The sequence below is a fragment of the Festucalex cinctus genome, chromosome 11 (genome assembly GCF_051991245.1).
Source record: "Festucalex cinctus isolate MCC-2025b chromosome 11, RoL_Fcin_1.0, whole genome shotgun sequence".
NCBI classification, from domain to species: Eukaryota; Metazoa; Chordata; class Actinopteri; order Syngnathiformes; family Syngnathidae; genus Festucalex; species Festucalex cinctus.
This window is the reverse complement of record NC_135421.1, coordinates 23556207-23572073: the sequence shown is the minus strand read 5'-3', so window position 1 is coordinate 23572073 and position 15867 is coordinate 23556207. Positions and strand designations below refer to the sequence as shown.

General features: G+C 39.0%; 1 protein-coding gene across 6 annotated transcripts; it reads left to right on the top strand.

Moving 5' to 3' along the window:
- The first annotated feature begins 188 nt into the window (after positions 1 to 188).
- slc12a8 (solute carrier family 12 member 8) lies at positions 189 to 14569 on the top strand. Of its 6 annotated transcripts, none has more exons than XM_077536674.1 (14): positions 189 to 420; positions 971 to 1108; positions 2240 to 2386; positions 2541 to 2732; positions 2823 to 3054; positions 7856 to 7969; positions 8063 to 8150; positions 9334 to 9421; positions 10371 to 10484; positions 12006 to 12504; positions 12598 to 12695; positions 12764 to 12881; positions 13975 to 14035; positions 14156 to 14569. In XM_077536674.1, exons 2-14 carry the CDS (start codon positions 977 to 979, stop codon positions 14322 to 14324), a joined length of 2052 nt encoding a protein of 683 aa, XP_077392800.1. In that variant the 5' UTR covers positions 189 to 420; positions 971 to 976; the 3' UTR covers positions 14325 to 14569. The 6 variants fall into 6 exon arrangements, with proteins under 6 accessions (XP_077392800.1, XP_077392799.1, XP_077392798.1 ...); XM_077536673.1 differs by having other exon boundaries at positions 12003 to 12504; XM_077536672.1 differs by having other exon boundaries at positions 10371 to 10517.
- Positions 14570 to 15867: the final 1298 nt, after the last annotated feature.

The window sequence follows — 15867 nt, the reverse complement described above, 5'->3', positions numbered from 1 at the left end:
AAAAAATAAATTGGAGTTTGTGGCGTTGATTTTCATGGTTTGTTTTGTTCTAGTGTCTGCTGAAATGTAGGCTACTCCCCTTACATTTTTCCATTGTCTTCCCCCCCCCTTCTTCTTTTAGGAAAAAGATAAGGCGACTGACACGTATGTACCTCTTTTCAGATGTGATCCTAGGCAAACCTTAGCTACTAGATTTATTGGTGCCAAAGCCAACATAGGATCATTGTGCAAAGCAACACCCTGCAAACAAAGTCAGCAACGTTCAGTCCAGCTGCACACCTGCTGCAGTCTGCTTGCTCGCCGCCCACCTCGTCACTCATTTTCTGTGGCCTTCAGTTAACACACAAGCTCGGACCATGGAAACGTTTGACTTTTTAAGTCGTTTTATCCGCAGCATGGACTAATTATATTTTATGACAGGTAGGTCATTTAAAATAGGGTAAAACGTTCTCTCTCATATTGCTAAACTACAAAAGTTTTGGTTTTCCAAACGAGCTAAACTTGTTGAATAAGTTAGTGATTATTGAATATAAAATTTACTATCACAGCTAACAACAAGAAAAACGATATCAAAAACGCCATGCCATCTTTATTCTAGTTAGCTTGTCACCAAGTTTGTTAGCTGTGTTAATTAGCTGTCCTGTGTTAGCTGTCGTGTGTCTTGTAATGTTGCAAGCTCCACTAGCTTCCCTCCAACAAGTGTTATTTAAAAAAAAAAAAAAAAGATTCAATTATGTACCTTTATGTGGCGCAATAGCAACGACAAGGTGTCATTAAAAAGCTGTTGCTGGCTGGTGGTGGGGCGAGTGACAGCTGATATTGATTCAACAACAAAATTTGAAAACCACGTTATTATGTTATTTAATATAATATCTTTGTTTATTCGTCATCCAATATTTATTTATTTATTGATTTATTTGAGCTCCATGGGCTTTCTCAGCCCATAACTGTCTCTACCTGTATACTCTAGTTTAGAATGGAGTCATTAGCAGTGGGCTGGACAGTGCACACCTGTGATCAGGAGAGAGATGGAGCAGTCCTCCTGAAGGGGGAGAATTCAAGCAACGCCAACCATCATGAGCAAGATCTGTTCCATGAAGATGCACAGGTAAGTTCAGACTGGGCCAGTTTTTTATTCTCTGAAAAAAAAACAAGTGAATATGCAGTTAATCACAAAGCACAAATAGTTTCACTAAAATTGGTTATAGTTGGCTCTATTTTAATAGTACTTTCAACAGTAATTATGCGGTGTACCACACACATTGATGCCGGATTTTTCAATTTCAATCTCACCTACTAACGTTACTCTTAAAAATGAATATCTTATAGATTATTGTATTTCAGAAGAAAAAAAAATACACAGGAATTGCGAGGAGACTATTGTGTGTTTATACACAGTCTCTCTGTAACTTGTACTGTAAAAAAAAGTGTGATATTGATTTGTGCTGAGATCATTTTTCTGCCTCTAGATGGCATAATTGCATTTGTAACATTGGTCAAAGCTCAGTGCATTTTTTGTTTCATATTAAGAGCTATCTAATCTTTAACATGAACGTAACTTGTGAAATTTTGCGCATTTTTAAAATTGTAACATTCAACTTGACCCCAGTCTCCATTTTTTATTATTACATTCATTTCTGATGCTGCTAAATTATGACATGGATGTGTCTGGTGCGTTGAGACTGGAATTCCCCCAGTACAGGCTTTCCAAGTAAAAATATGACCAAATGCTATGAAAAGTGGCATTTTTTTTCACAAATAGTTGAGGAGAAAAAAAATAGTAAAATAAAAATTATAAAATGAAATAAAAAAAATAAAAAATAACAAAATGTAAAAAATATATATATATCTGTTCCGTCATTATAAGGCCTGGTTTTGTAACTACATGACATTCATCTCATCATAGTTAAATCTAAAAAATAGTCAAGGCACAGTTTTATCACAGAGGATAGAGACGTTTGACTTGTAATTTGACATTTGCTTTGGTTTTTTTCATCAAAAGACATCGCCCTTTGCGCAAATACACTTGTCTTTGACGTGGCAGTAGCCAATGTTGGCATTTCATTATTCTTATGTTAACCACCTGCTTGAAGGCAAAATAAAAGATTTAAGAGGTTTAGACTTAAGTTACGTCAAGATAAAATCACCTGATAGACAAATTATACACATTTTAAAAATGTTGGCCTGCAGTTGCATGTTTTATTTATGGTGTTGTATGTTCATTTCTTTGTCTTTCCAGGGCTCTCAGCAGTCCAGTCAGCCGTGGTGGCGAATCAAACTGTTTGTGTGGGAGCCGGTCCTCTTTGGTACCTGGGATGGTGTCTTCACCACGTGTATGATTAACATCTTTGGCGTTGTCTTGTTCCTGCGTACCGGCTACTTAGTGGTGGGTACATTCTCTGTCTTCAAGGAGTTAATGTAAAAAACGTGTGTGTTGTTTTTCCTCAAAAAAAAAAGTGTCCTGTTCCAATGCCTCAAGTAAGTTAATGAAAGCCTCCAGATTTGATTCCAATACATTGATTATGTGTCCTATCTTCCAGGGCAACACAGGTGTCCTCCTCGGGATGCTCCTGGTCTCCATGGTGGTTGTGTTTGCTTTGGTGACAGTCATGTCTGGGATTGGAGTGTGCGAGTACTGTGGGGTGGGAAGCGGAGGCGTGTACTCCATGATCTCCACGGTCCTTGGAGGCAGGGTGGGGGGAACTATGGGCCTCCTCTATGTGTTTGGACAAGTGAGAATCAATTTGATTTTTTTTTTTGTTCTGGTCACATAAATCCACGATCCACATCTAAGCAAACGTGACCACCGTCTTCTGCCGCAGTGTGTCGCCGGCGCAATGTACATCACCGGCTTTTCCGAGTCGGTGGCACAGCTGCTGGCGCTTCAGAGCCAGTGGGCAGTGCGAGGCATGTCAGCTGCAGTACTGCTTGCCCTGCTCGGGATCAACCTGGCTGGTGTCAAGTGGATTGTGCGACTCCAACTGCTGTTGCTGGCAGTGCTGGCTGTCTCCACTTTGGATTTTGTCATTGGCACTTTCACGCACCTTGACCCAGGTAAGGCAACTGCCATGGATGTACACTTGTGGAGGAACAACTAGAAGGTATCGCAGGATTATATATATTATTTTTCAAGATGTGTTTTTAAGTTTTAATTCATCAGTTGCTTTCTTTTCAATATTTTACAGTTTTTTCCTGTTCTAACAAGTTATTGTAATTACTTTTGAGCAAGGTTATTTTAGTTAACTATAACTAATGAAATAATTAACTAAAATTAAAAAAACATTTTCGTTAATAATATAAAAACGATAATGCTTTAAAAAAAAATTTACATTTACAAAACTAACAAACTATAATTATAGGGAAAATTCGAATTTTCCTCTTTGGTAATTAATTTAATACATTTGCCTTCAGGGTTGATTTTTCGATGTGATTTAAATACATTTATTCCAGTGTGTCGCACGGAAATGACATCATCTAGCAGCAGCCAATAGAAAAGCAGCTTCAGATGACGTCTCTCCTAGCTGAGCTGACAGTTTTGCGTAAAACTTTTGGCTCAAATGGCTCGCCTTGCCTGCTTTTTCATTTAATTCAACCGAAACGCTAGGTAAGAAGTGTGATACTTTTTTTTTTTTTTTTTTTTTTTATCTTACCATGGTATTTATTAAATCTTGCACACAAGTAATACACATAACAAAAAAGAAAAGAAAGAAAACTAATACTAAAATAACTAAACTAAAACTATTTGAAATAACTAACACTAATAAAAACTAACAGAGCCACCCTAACTAATTAAAATTATCTAAATTTAAAAACAAAACTCAAATAAAAACTAACTATAACGAAAATTCAAAAACTATAACCCTGTGAGGTTTCAGAGCGTCTCACTGTTTATCATGTAATACCTCTGTTGACCAGCAGGTGTCGCTATACAACAACACAATGAAGGCAACTGTTCAACGATCAATTTTCTGAAAGACATTTGACCATAAATGTTCATTAAACAATTTTTCATCTTTCATATCCATATTGAGATATAAGGAATTTAAAAAATAAAATTAAGATTTTTGTTTTCGTTAGTTCTGTTGTGGAGCAGGCTTACAGGAAGTAGAATTTCCTGTTCTGATTATCCATGTCCTGTCCAGTAGGAAGAGAAAGTTATTATTTCTATCTATACTTAAAAAAAAAAAAAAATGTATAAGACGAGCATTTTGAAACACAGATTCCAGATTATGTATCCTTGTACTGAACTACTGCCTAAAATAATCGCATGTGCAGGTTTTTCCAGTTAAGGGCCGTGTGTTGTTGTGACCTCATATTTGGCGGGCGGCCAGCAGGTCCCTTAGCTGGCTGGAACTGCCCAGATTAGAATGCACTCACTGAACACTCAGCTACATCCTGAAGGAAGACAAACCTCCGCGCTGCGGTCACCATAACTGAGGCAGTAAATGATATCCATGTCAATAATATGCTTATGTTTATGCATATTTGTGACACGGTTGGTTTTAGTAAATTTTGCTTCCGAGAATGAGGTGAGGCAATTTGGCAGTGAAATTTTTGCCTCAATATTTAGTGACCCTTGATTACATTGACATGCGTCATACTGCTGAAATCCAAACAAGAGTTAAAAGTTCATTTACTTGCTTATATCAACTGTGGTTAAATGTTACTCATCTGTAGAAATGTTTGAATATAGTATCGGGACTTTGTCATACCCGATGGGAGGAAGATTTCTCGATTGTAATTCACGTTGACTGTTTGAGCGCACCCGTACTGCCAATTTATTGTGTGCGCAACCGCAACCACATCGAGTTTGACCACAACACTCTCATTGTGATGCAAGCGAAGCCGTTCCGTGTAGTTGAAGACTTTTCCCTGAAGGAAGCCATATTGTGGTTTTAGGGCCTCGACCTTAGGGTGTTAACCGGACTCACCCACATATTTGCAAAATGACAAAGAAAGAAAGCGGCGCACTGCGCTCCTCACTAATGTGCAGCTGCCAGTCATCTCGGTGGTGACCTGCCTCGCCTCGCCGCTGTAACCTCCTCACAGCCTGATGATGCAGGTCAGGCAGAGGGAGAGGCCTCAGACACATGTAATCTGCATTCCAGTGTGCATCAAGAGGAATGCTGAACATGTTCGGTTCTTATACAATCATCCTCCTCACTTTCCTGTCTTAATTGCACTTCAACATTTGGTGGACCGCAGAGCAAGAGTCTTGAACCACCATGATTCACGTCACATTATAAAAAATAGTTGATATGAACTTTGATTGATTTTTTTCCTATCAATGTCTTGATTTCAAACCAAACCAGAGGTCACCAACATGGTGCTCGTGGGCACCAGGTTGTCCCCAAGGATCATTATGACTAGGCCGCCTAGTTCTAAAAATAGCACAGAGTGTTAGTGGCTAGTAAAAATGGGACTTGTGCACCCCTGATCTATATTAATCCGGAATAACATCTAGTATCTAGAGTTGAAATTAGAGATAGACAATGTTTTTTTTTTTCTTTCTTTCTTTTCAGGGCCAATACCGGTGATACGATATGATATCATGATATGAAGGTCATGATATGATAATTATTACAATATTGTTGCGAGAAATATATAAATATATGTATTGAGGCACTTATTTGCTAATGCACGCACACATTGAGTTCCTCCACATATTGACTCGGTTCACAAGCATATTAGGTGACCATTAGCATAGATTTTAAACATAGAGGGGCCAAAACATGCCTTGTGAAAATTAAACTGCACTAAAAAAAAAAAAAAAAAAGCCACCAGAGGGTGCTAGAACTGCACAAATGAAAATCAACCTGACTTTTTTTTTAATATCGTGGCAGATGTTGTGCTTTTAATATTGTGACATGGCGACGACGATATTGTGGCAGTTTCAGTATCGCGATATTACCGTCATTGTCACATCCTTATTAGTACCGTAGTCAAGGAGGCTGGTAACCTATATTTGGAACTGATATTCATTTTCTGTAAAAAGGGGCAAAAACTATTGGCGTCAGTTTTTTATTTTTTATTTATTTATTTATTTATTTTTTTAATACAAATACCAATCTTGACTTTATTGTAATGTCTTAAAGCATGTTTTATTTAACATTTTTTCAGACTTTTCAAAATGTAGATTTTTTTTTTATCTTAGACAATAGACTTCATTTTCAGGGAGTGTCCAAGGCTTTCAAAAGGTCTTAAAAATTTAAAACAAGTACATTTTCAAAATTGTAAAAAAATACCTGAAATCTTCTACTTTCACATTTCTTTGTTTTAATGTCAAACAAAAACAAAAGGTTCAGAATGTTCCCAGGGTCACCAGCATCTCTTATAAAGTTAACTGAAAATTTTGAAACTGAAAATGAAACTTGAACTGAACTGAAAAGTTCCCTGAGTAAATGGTTTTAGATTAAATTTTTATCGGCTGTCAAATTTTTTTTTTTTTTAAGATGATACGATGTTCGTCAAAATGCCCAATATCTACGCCGGTAATTGGTCAGGCCGATTATCGGTCTAGCCCTTGTTGAATTGAGGAAAATCTCTATTGGGAGATTGATGCAATCTCTGCATGACCATGTTTAGTCATAGTATGGATATAGTATCTGTTTAGTTCACAGTTTATATGTAACAAAGGCAGAAGGGTGTTAACGTGTACTGCACACAGACTGTGTTAGATTTTGCAGATTCTGATTGTTTGCATAGAGGGTGGCTTCACATGGGGACGTTGTGGATGAGGCTGTGGTTTTGTACTCTGGTCCGTTTTCATCTTCTCCTGGGTTACTTGCACTTTCTAACCTCTATTTCCAGCTGTTTTGTGTTTGTGTTGTCCTTTTGCAACAAAAGAAAAAAAAAACATTCATGCCGTCTCTTTTTTTTTTTTTTTCAAACTTGGAAGCTGCACAGCTTCTGAAAAGGGCGGTTACTTCCTTTCGGATAAACATGTCATTAATCTGAGAGAACACATTCTTTCCCATCGTGAGATAATCAAGGGGGAAATGTTCGGTGTTGGCCAAGCACTTCAGAGTCAATAAAAGGCCTCCAGCAATGCAGAGCAATCTGTCCCTGTGTAATTTACAATATCACAAAATAGTTTAAAAGTAAAGACACATGTTTGAGTGGGCGGGGTTATTTATCGTGCTGTGAGGACAGATAGGACATTTTCACTGAAGCCTTCGCTGTTTTACTGGATTTTCACTGATTTTGCAAGGCCCACAGAATATTGTGTTCTATTGCTATAAAAACATGGAACCCATCAAAAGAAAGATTAGAGTCTCTTCTTTCGTCAGGAACAAAAAAGTACATTTGTATCTGTTTCTGTTTTGTAGCAATTCGCATTAGAATATAGCCAAGTTTCATCAATATTACATTCCTGGTGAAAACACTGCCAAAAAGAGCCAAAAAGGTCCTGGTTGATCTCTTATACTCTGCTGCCACCTGATGGCCGATTTTTTATTTTTAATAACTATGATTGCTTTAAGCCACCTCTTCATGTCAGAAGCTGCTTCAAAGCCTTCTATATTCATAGAAAAAAAAACATGAAAAACGTGTAAACACGTTTTTGGGAGTGAAGGACAAAGTATTAAAAACGTTTTTACATGTTTTTGGGATTTAATGAGTTAATTGCCGATTTTGAATGACACCTGTGCAAGTCAAATATCATTATTATCATTTTGACTGCACTGGACTGGCTGTATGCAAATGGTAATCATTATTACAAGTGTTTACAATTATCTGCTGTCACCCTTGTCATGGGGTCAAAGGTTAAAACTGTTGCCCTCGCATAGAAAAGCTGGTCCTCGGGGCGTGAGCTTCCATAATGATGGCCTTTCTGTTGCGCTACCTCCTCTTTTAGCGCACGGTTTCATTGGTTATTCTGTTGGACTGCTCAGCCGCAACACGCTGCCTGATTACAGCCCAGGAGAAAATTTCTTCACAGTCTTCGGGGTCTTCTTCCCTGCTGCTACAGGTGGGCGTGCCTGCTCAATGACTAAAGGACACCAGTCTTTTAATGTTGTTAACATTCCTGTGTGTGTGTTGTGTTATGTCTGCATGTGTGTAGGTGTTATGTCAGGCTTCAACATGAGCTCCGACCTGCAGCGAGCCGAACACAACATCCCGTTGGGAACACTGGCAGCAGTCTTCACCTCGTATGATAAACACACATTTGCCTGCACACGACAAGATTGGAAAATGGATACATGTTACAAAGAGACAGGACATGAAAATGTTTTTCAGGACACCCCCCGCCCCCATAATTGCTGACTGTCCAGACTGTCTATCATGAGGTGCCTTTTAGAGTTCCTTATTTCACCCCCCAAAATTGGAGATTTTCCCCTGAATTTCATTTACAGTACATTGTAAATGAACATTAGTTGAACTTTAAGGGGACATCAACATTAAACATTTCTTGACAATAATACGTTATATGTGACCTCACTAGTCTAAACATGACATTCTGATTAATATTACATTTGTGGAATATAAGTTACGAAGTAAAACCCAGCCGTTTTTATCCATCTCCGGGGGCGGACATTTTGCCACTTGCTGTCGACTGAAGATGACATCACAGTTGAGACAATGACCAATCATAGCTCACCTGTTTTCTTAAGCTGAGCTGTGATTGGTTGTTATCTGAGACCGGAGCAACTGTGATGTCATTTTCATTCGACAGCAAGTGGCAAAATGGCCGCCTTCTGATATTGATCAAAACTGCTGGATTTTGCTGCTAGTGGGGCCGCATAGAGCAAATTAGTATCAAGAATTTTTTATTTTTTATTTTTTTTGGGGGGGGGGTTGACTTCCCCTTTAAACATAAATAAATAAATACATAAATAAAAATTGACTGCAATCAGACAATGTACATGCAAACAAAATGTGAGCTTGCTGAAAGTGTGGAGAATGACAGGTCACAGGGTGGACACTTTTGGCTAATGTTAGCATTTTATGAGCACATGATGAAACTTCACTTTGCATCATGACTGTGTGCTGTCAAACAAATATTTAAAAAAAAAACAAATTCTCCTCACTTTTAGCAGCATGTGACTATTGCTGAAAGGAATTCTCATCCATATCACTTTTACAACTTTTACTCGTGATATGTTTTCAAACACATACTCCACTCACATGGGGACAAATGCTGTGTCATGAGGTAAGATCACAACGAGCGGTGATGTCTCAAAAAAAAAAAAAAAAAAAAAAAAGTACATCATCACTGGAGAACATTCCCAAATCACGATTTACACTTTTTTTGAAAACCAAGTGTCATTACACAGTTCTTACAATATCATGACAGAAAAATAATAATTATGGTGCAGTGTTGGTGACCCACAGGTGGTTCCTGTATCTGGTCTTTGTCTTCCTCCTCGGTGCCATATGTACCAGAGAAGCTCTGCGCTATGACTTCTTGATAGCAGAAAAGGTAAACGTCCCTACAAAGCGGAGACGTGAAAGTTTCCATTTAACCAGAAACCTCAATGTTATCATGAACCCGACCCGTTGGTTGACTTTGTATTTTAGACCTAAAACCATGTTAGAAAATACAAAATTAGACTACTTAGTCTGAAAACCACTGTAAAAACAAACTGACTCTGTCTGAAAGCCTCATTTTACGCCATCTGTCACTTGAGATTTTCCCCTGAGGTTTCATTTTGTGCGCTGGAACCTCGTTGTCTGGCACAATTTTCTAAACTTCTGTGACAGAATTTTGTTTAGATGGCTTACTTTATTTTTGCACTTAGAATATTTATGTATTTATTTATCCATCTATCCATCCATTTTCTTGACCGCTTTTTCCTCACAAGGGTCGCGGGGGGGTGGCTGGAGCCTATCTCACCTGCCTCTGGGCAGTAGGCGAGGTACACCCTGGACTGGTTGCCATCTAATCGCAGTATTTTATATATTTATTTTTACTGTCTGATGCATTTTTTTTTCTGTCTCATGCACGTTTTCATCTGTCCATACTTTTTTTTTTTTTTTTTAATCTAACATGTATGCAAAAAATTATATATATTTTTTTCAGTTACGTTTTTGTCCATCTTCATCAGGGACTGTTCTACAGATGCATTTGGGCATGTCTTCTACAAATGAGCCATGTGTATTTCCACCTTGTTGTTAGGAGATGTTGCAAAAGCATGCAATCAGTGTATTAATAACAACACATTGCGTGACATAACGCATGCCTCGGTAGTGACTCAAGTTAAATTCATCCCAAACTGACTCATTAACCTTGACTTTGTTCATCCGGGGTCAGCGCAGGCTATTTTTTTTTTTTAAATTTTAAGGTCTGACTACAGCGGAAGTGAACAGGGTGTAGCTTGCACCCCACCCCATCCTCTTCCAGCCTCTGTTTGTTTTCTCTCTTCCTTCAGGTCTCCTTGGTGGGTTTCCTGTTTCTGTTGGGCCTCTACGTCTCCTCCCTGGCTTCCTGCATGGGCGGCCTGTATGGAGCGCCCAGGATCCTGCAGTGCATCGCCCAAGAGAAGGTGATCCCTGCACTGGCCTTCCTGGGAAGAGGGGTAGGTTGGATGCTATACTGTCCGTGAATTATTTGAGGACCCCAGGAAGACTAGCGACCACTTTGTGGAAGCTCATGTGGATCCTAATAAAGAATAAATAGCTATTTCATTATGATATAGCATGTTTGGATTATGATTTAAACAACTGGGCTCCCTTTTGATTGCCACAGCAGTAAGAGTCAGAATTAAGGCATACTTAAGCATCGTAAAATCCTGTGAATAATAGCAAAGACCCACCCCGCGCCGCCCAAAAATCAACCTTAAAAATCTCTGTACTTGTGTATAATGCGGTTTCCCGATAAGCTGGTATCCTTTATCAGAGTGAAAAATATGAATGAGATTCAAAACATACCTTTTAAATGTGTTCCCTTGTTTTCCTCTGGGGTTAGGTTCCAAAAATTAAATGAAATCTGCAAAGTAATGAGCTATATGTTTTACATTTATAATAAATGTTTTAAGGCTCTAAAACACCTCACCACACAGTTTATACTTAAAATTTTCCTCACATTTCTCTCTTGCTTAAACATTCGCAATGTTCAAACCTTCATACATTTTATAAAATAGGTATAATACTTAAAAAAAAAAAATCTGCGAAACAGCGAGGCCATGAAAAGGGAACCACGTTATAATTAATTGATGTATGTGAAACATATTGAGTTACATTGTGTATGAAATGTGCTATAAATCAATGATTCTATTTGTATTGTTTTTTTCTTTTCTTTTTTTTTTTGCACAATTTCCGTTTGTATTAAGCCCCCTGTATCATACCATTCGTTTTTTTGTTTTTTTTTGTTTTTTTTAAAGATGTTCATTCACAGAATTTTCCAGTAAATTAACACTTGAGCTATGTATGCTGATACAAGCAATAACCCCGAATGTATAGAAAGGGCGATGGATACACTCCTCAGGAAAAAGTCACTAATTATAGCGCGTGACCTCCACTTCATCATACTGAGGGGACTGAGAACATTACAGCAAAGACTCACTTTCTCCATACACAGTCATACACAGAGCGCCGATGACATTCTGACCCCATCCACCCCCCACTTTTCCTCAGACTGGCAGCAGTGTCTGACCTCTCTCAGTGGGCCGGAATGAGGCCCGAGACATCTTGGCCCAAATCAAAGGTTCAGAACAAACGCAGGAAGGGCGACAGGCTGGACTCCGCTCCTGGCGGAGGTCCAGAGCACACAGCGGCACTCATGTAACCCAACGATAGGTCGGAGGAAGGCTTAGCAAGGCTAGTGCACACGTTGAGAGAACCAATTCACATCTATTGGCAATTTGGAATTTTCAATTAGCATGTTTTTGTAATGTGGGTAGAGTACCTGGCACTCCAAGGCTCTTTTATGCACTGCTGCAGTTCGGTCAAGCAGATAATGGCCATGTCACAGTAGTGTCTCGATCATTTGGAAGTGCTTCAAATACCGTGACGTACTCGTCAAGGCACGATGCGACTAACCAGTCTGTCAAACTGTCCAACAGAAGGGCCCCAACAAGACCCCCGTTGCGGCTATCTGCCTGACCAGCCTGCTGAGCACGGCCTTCATTTTCATCGGCCGGGTCAACGTGCTGGCACCCATCGTCACCATCAACTTCATGCTCACCTACAGCTTCATCGACTATTCCTACTTCTGCGTGGTCATGACCTTCCGGTCGAGGAACGATGACGAAAGCGGCCGACGGAGATTCACCAGAGAGACGTCCAAGCCGCTGATTGACAACAATGCGCCTGACTATGGCAGCGGAGGAGAAAGTCCACAGAGGAAGGGCACTTTGATGGAGTTCACCAAGGACATGGATCGGATCTTTCCCTCGGCCTCCGGCGGAGTTGCCGGACCTGAGAAATCCTCACAGGGGAGAAGCACGAGCAAGGAGGCCAAGCAGAAGCTGATGGACAGCTTTGGTTTGGACCTGCAGAATGATGCCGATGAGAAAGCGCCTGAATTTGGCAAAACGGAAACATCTGCTGGGCCCCATAGCACAGGTGCTCGAAATGTCATCCATTTCTGGTTAATATAGAAAATATAGAGGAGAGAACAAAATGACTTCTCTAATCAGTTCTCTCTCAATCTTTCAGCCACTGGAGGTAAAGCAGAGCAGCACAACTTAGAAATCAAAGCCCAGCCTGACTCAGTCTATGCAAAGTTCAGTAATCACTGGATGGCTCTAATTGGTGTAAGTGTTACACGAGCACAATTTGTTCCCCCATACCTGATTTGAATGAATAATATGCTCTCTTTCAGGCTTTGAGCTCCCTGTTGATCACGTTTGTTATTCAGTGGGCTTATGCACTAGCAAATATCGTCGTTGCCCTGCTGCTTTTCTTCTATATTGGCAAAACCAGCCCTGGATTACACAGAGGTGACTCCTACACTACACCCTTAGTTAAAGATACCGCCCGCTTATGTATGAACTATGATCCGTTCATTATTTAGTGAGCAAATGAGCAATTCTTGTCTAGCAGTGTCAAAGGAGAAGTCGATACAAAAAAACTCTTTAAAATGCAGCCCCACTAGTCTAAATACAGTATTCTTGTTAATATTGCATTAGTGGAATATGAGTAAAATCGAGCAGTTTTTATCAATATCAGAAGGCGGCCATTTTGTCAGTTCTCGACAGTGAATACGACATCACAGTTGCTCAGGTAACTAACAACCAATCACAGCTCAGCTTCAGAAAACTAGTGAGCTGTGATTGGTCATTGCCTGAGCCCTGGGCAACTGTGATGTCATCTTAAGTCGACAGCAAGTGGCAAAATGGCCGCCCCCTGAGATGGATAAATACGCATAACTCATATTCCACAAATGTAATATTAATCAGAATGTCATGTTTAGACTAGTCAGGTCACATATGACATATTGTCAACAAATGTTTAAAAAGTTCTGAATTTGCAAGTATTTAGACAAAGTAAAAAAAAAATGGACAAAATATAAAATAAATAAATACATAAAAACTAAAAATAAATTTTATAATAATAATAATAATAATAATAATAATAATAATAACAGACTGTGCAGCCGCATCAAATCACATGACCCGTCAATTAAAAGATTCCCGTTTTTTTTTTTTTTTTTTTTTAACTTCATCCCATCTCAGACCTCTTACTGTCTGGCACATTCCATTTTAGTGACCAACTACATTTCGTGCTGTAATATGAACTAATATTGTACGCAGACACTGTTTTTGTAGTTGGTTTCAGTCTGGCAGCTGCTGGGGCTCAATTTTCCACGAATGGAACTTGTAAGATCCTCTGAGCCTCACATCACATCCGATCATGTATAGACAGCGCACAACGTGTCTGCTACTTGGAAGTGTTTAGTGCTCGTGCAACAGGTGCTTAATATGATGATGTCACCAACCCATCCTGCAATTTACTCCATGAAGATGATTTTAGATTTTTTTTTTTTTTTTAAGTTGACATGTTGGACTAATTTCTTGCGACTGTTATTTTCAGGGGTTGCAGCTCGATTCAGTTTTTTCGTGTGGCTCAAATCAACATTAAACAGCATTTGCCGGTAACGTTTTTTTGTTTATTTACCTTACTTGCATGTATTTTAATGTTTCATTTTTTCAGTTTCAACCATAAATGAACATTCAATTTGAAGCCGAGTGACACGTTCTCGTCTCGATGCCAGGAGGGGGGCGTCTCCTAGAGATGAAATGGTGGTGACGCCATCTCTGTCGGGGGTCGGCCTTCAAACGAAGCAGCTGACGGAGGAAAATGCGGACTTTGCGTCTCGCAACCGCTACCACCAGTCCTCGTTCGTCAGGAGGGATGAGATGGCGCAGTCGCCACATGGGTGACTTTAAGCACTAGAAGGCAACGTACATGTGACTGCCTGCTTTTCCATCAGTTTTTGGAAAGTAACCTATTTGCATTGCACATAGTGTGTACTGTATGTATGTCTATCAGGGTGCGAGAGAGTAAAAATCTTTGAGGTTGAATCAAGCTAAATTGCAATTTTGACTCTGACTTTCTTTGCAGATTATATCATCACAAGTTGTTCACAGCAGTGTGTTTGAAACGATTAAAGTCATCTGGAAAGTTATACTCCATAAAGTACGTTCACAGTTATTCCTCATTTGCTGCTGAGATTAACGGAAAGGAACCACGGCATGTCACATTGATCGCTAGATGTCGTAAAAATATGGGTCATCTGGGCTGTAAGCATTACTTGATACCATCAATGTACGGTAGTCAGAACGGATGCTTAGCAAGAGCTATCACAAGTAAGTGTCTCTTGTGCTTCGACTATTCTAATACTGTAAAAATGTACAGGAATTTATGTATTTTGGATCTAATTGACATCTTTACATTGCAGCTAATAAAGCAAGGTTCACTTACTTTTTTTTTGTAGCTGCAGTACTTCTTGCCCTAATTTAAATATGAAACGCTACACACTTCTGAAATTGCAGATGTTCCTAAATTAGCTTCCCTTGCGTGTTAACTCATTTGCTCCCAAAAATGTATAAATACGTTCAATTTTAAATGTTTTGTGTCCCAAAGACGTATTTATATGTTTTTTGTATTTTTATGCTAGAGCATAACTACGGTAGGCTTTGATGCAACCTCTCTGCTGCAGTGAACGGGTGAAAAAAAAATGGTAGCAATGGCAAAAACGGCCAGTAGGGTGGCAGCAGAGTATAAGATATCAACCAGGGCCATGTTGAAAACAAGCTGTTTCCCCACAATTCTAAACAGATTTGTCAATAATGAGAAACTTAGCTATATTCTAATTATAATTACTGTAAAACGGAAACATAAGTATACTTTTTTTTCCTGATGAAAGAAGAGACTCTAGGTTGTGTGTTTTTTTGTTTTTTTGTTTTTTTTAATAGCAAAAGAACACAATATTCTGTAGGTCTTGCAAAAACAGTCAAAATCCAGTAAAACAGTGAAGTGAAAATGGCTGTGAGTGAATGAGTTAATAATTGATGATATTCTTATGTGAAGACAAGACACTGATCATGTTCATGATTTCTCATGATAATTTAACACTGTAGAATATCCAACAATGTTTCTGAAAATGTCTAAAAGTGTTTGCATTTCCAAATGACCCACTTCTAAAATATTGCTAGGAAATCACAATGGCCGATCACTGTTGAGATATTTTAAGAATTGGCCTCTGTGGACCTTAGTGGCTATATATTGCCCCCCCAACCAAAATATTTTAATAAGCGGTGCAGCCATAAGAGAATCGCTACAAAATTGAAGAGAAGAGATTCTTGGGAATCGATACAACTAGGCCACATGTAACAAATATTAGAATGTAAGTTAGTGTTTCTGATGTCGTTTAGGTCAGCAGTGAAGGCCTTGCTGTTCCTGATTTGTAAGTGATCATTATTG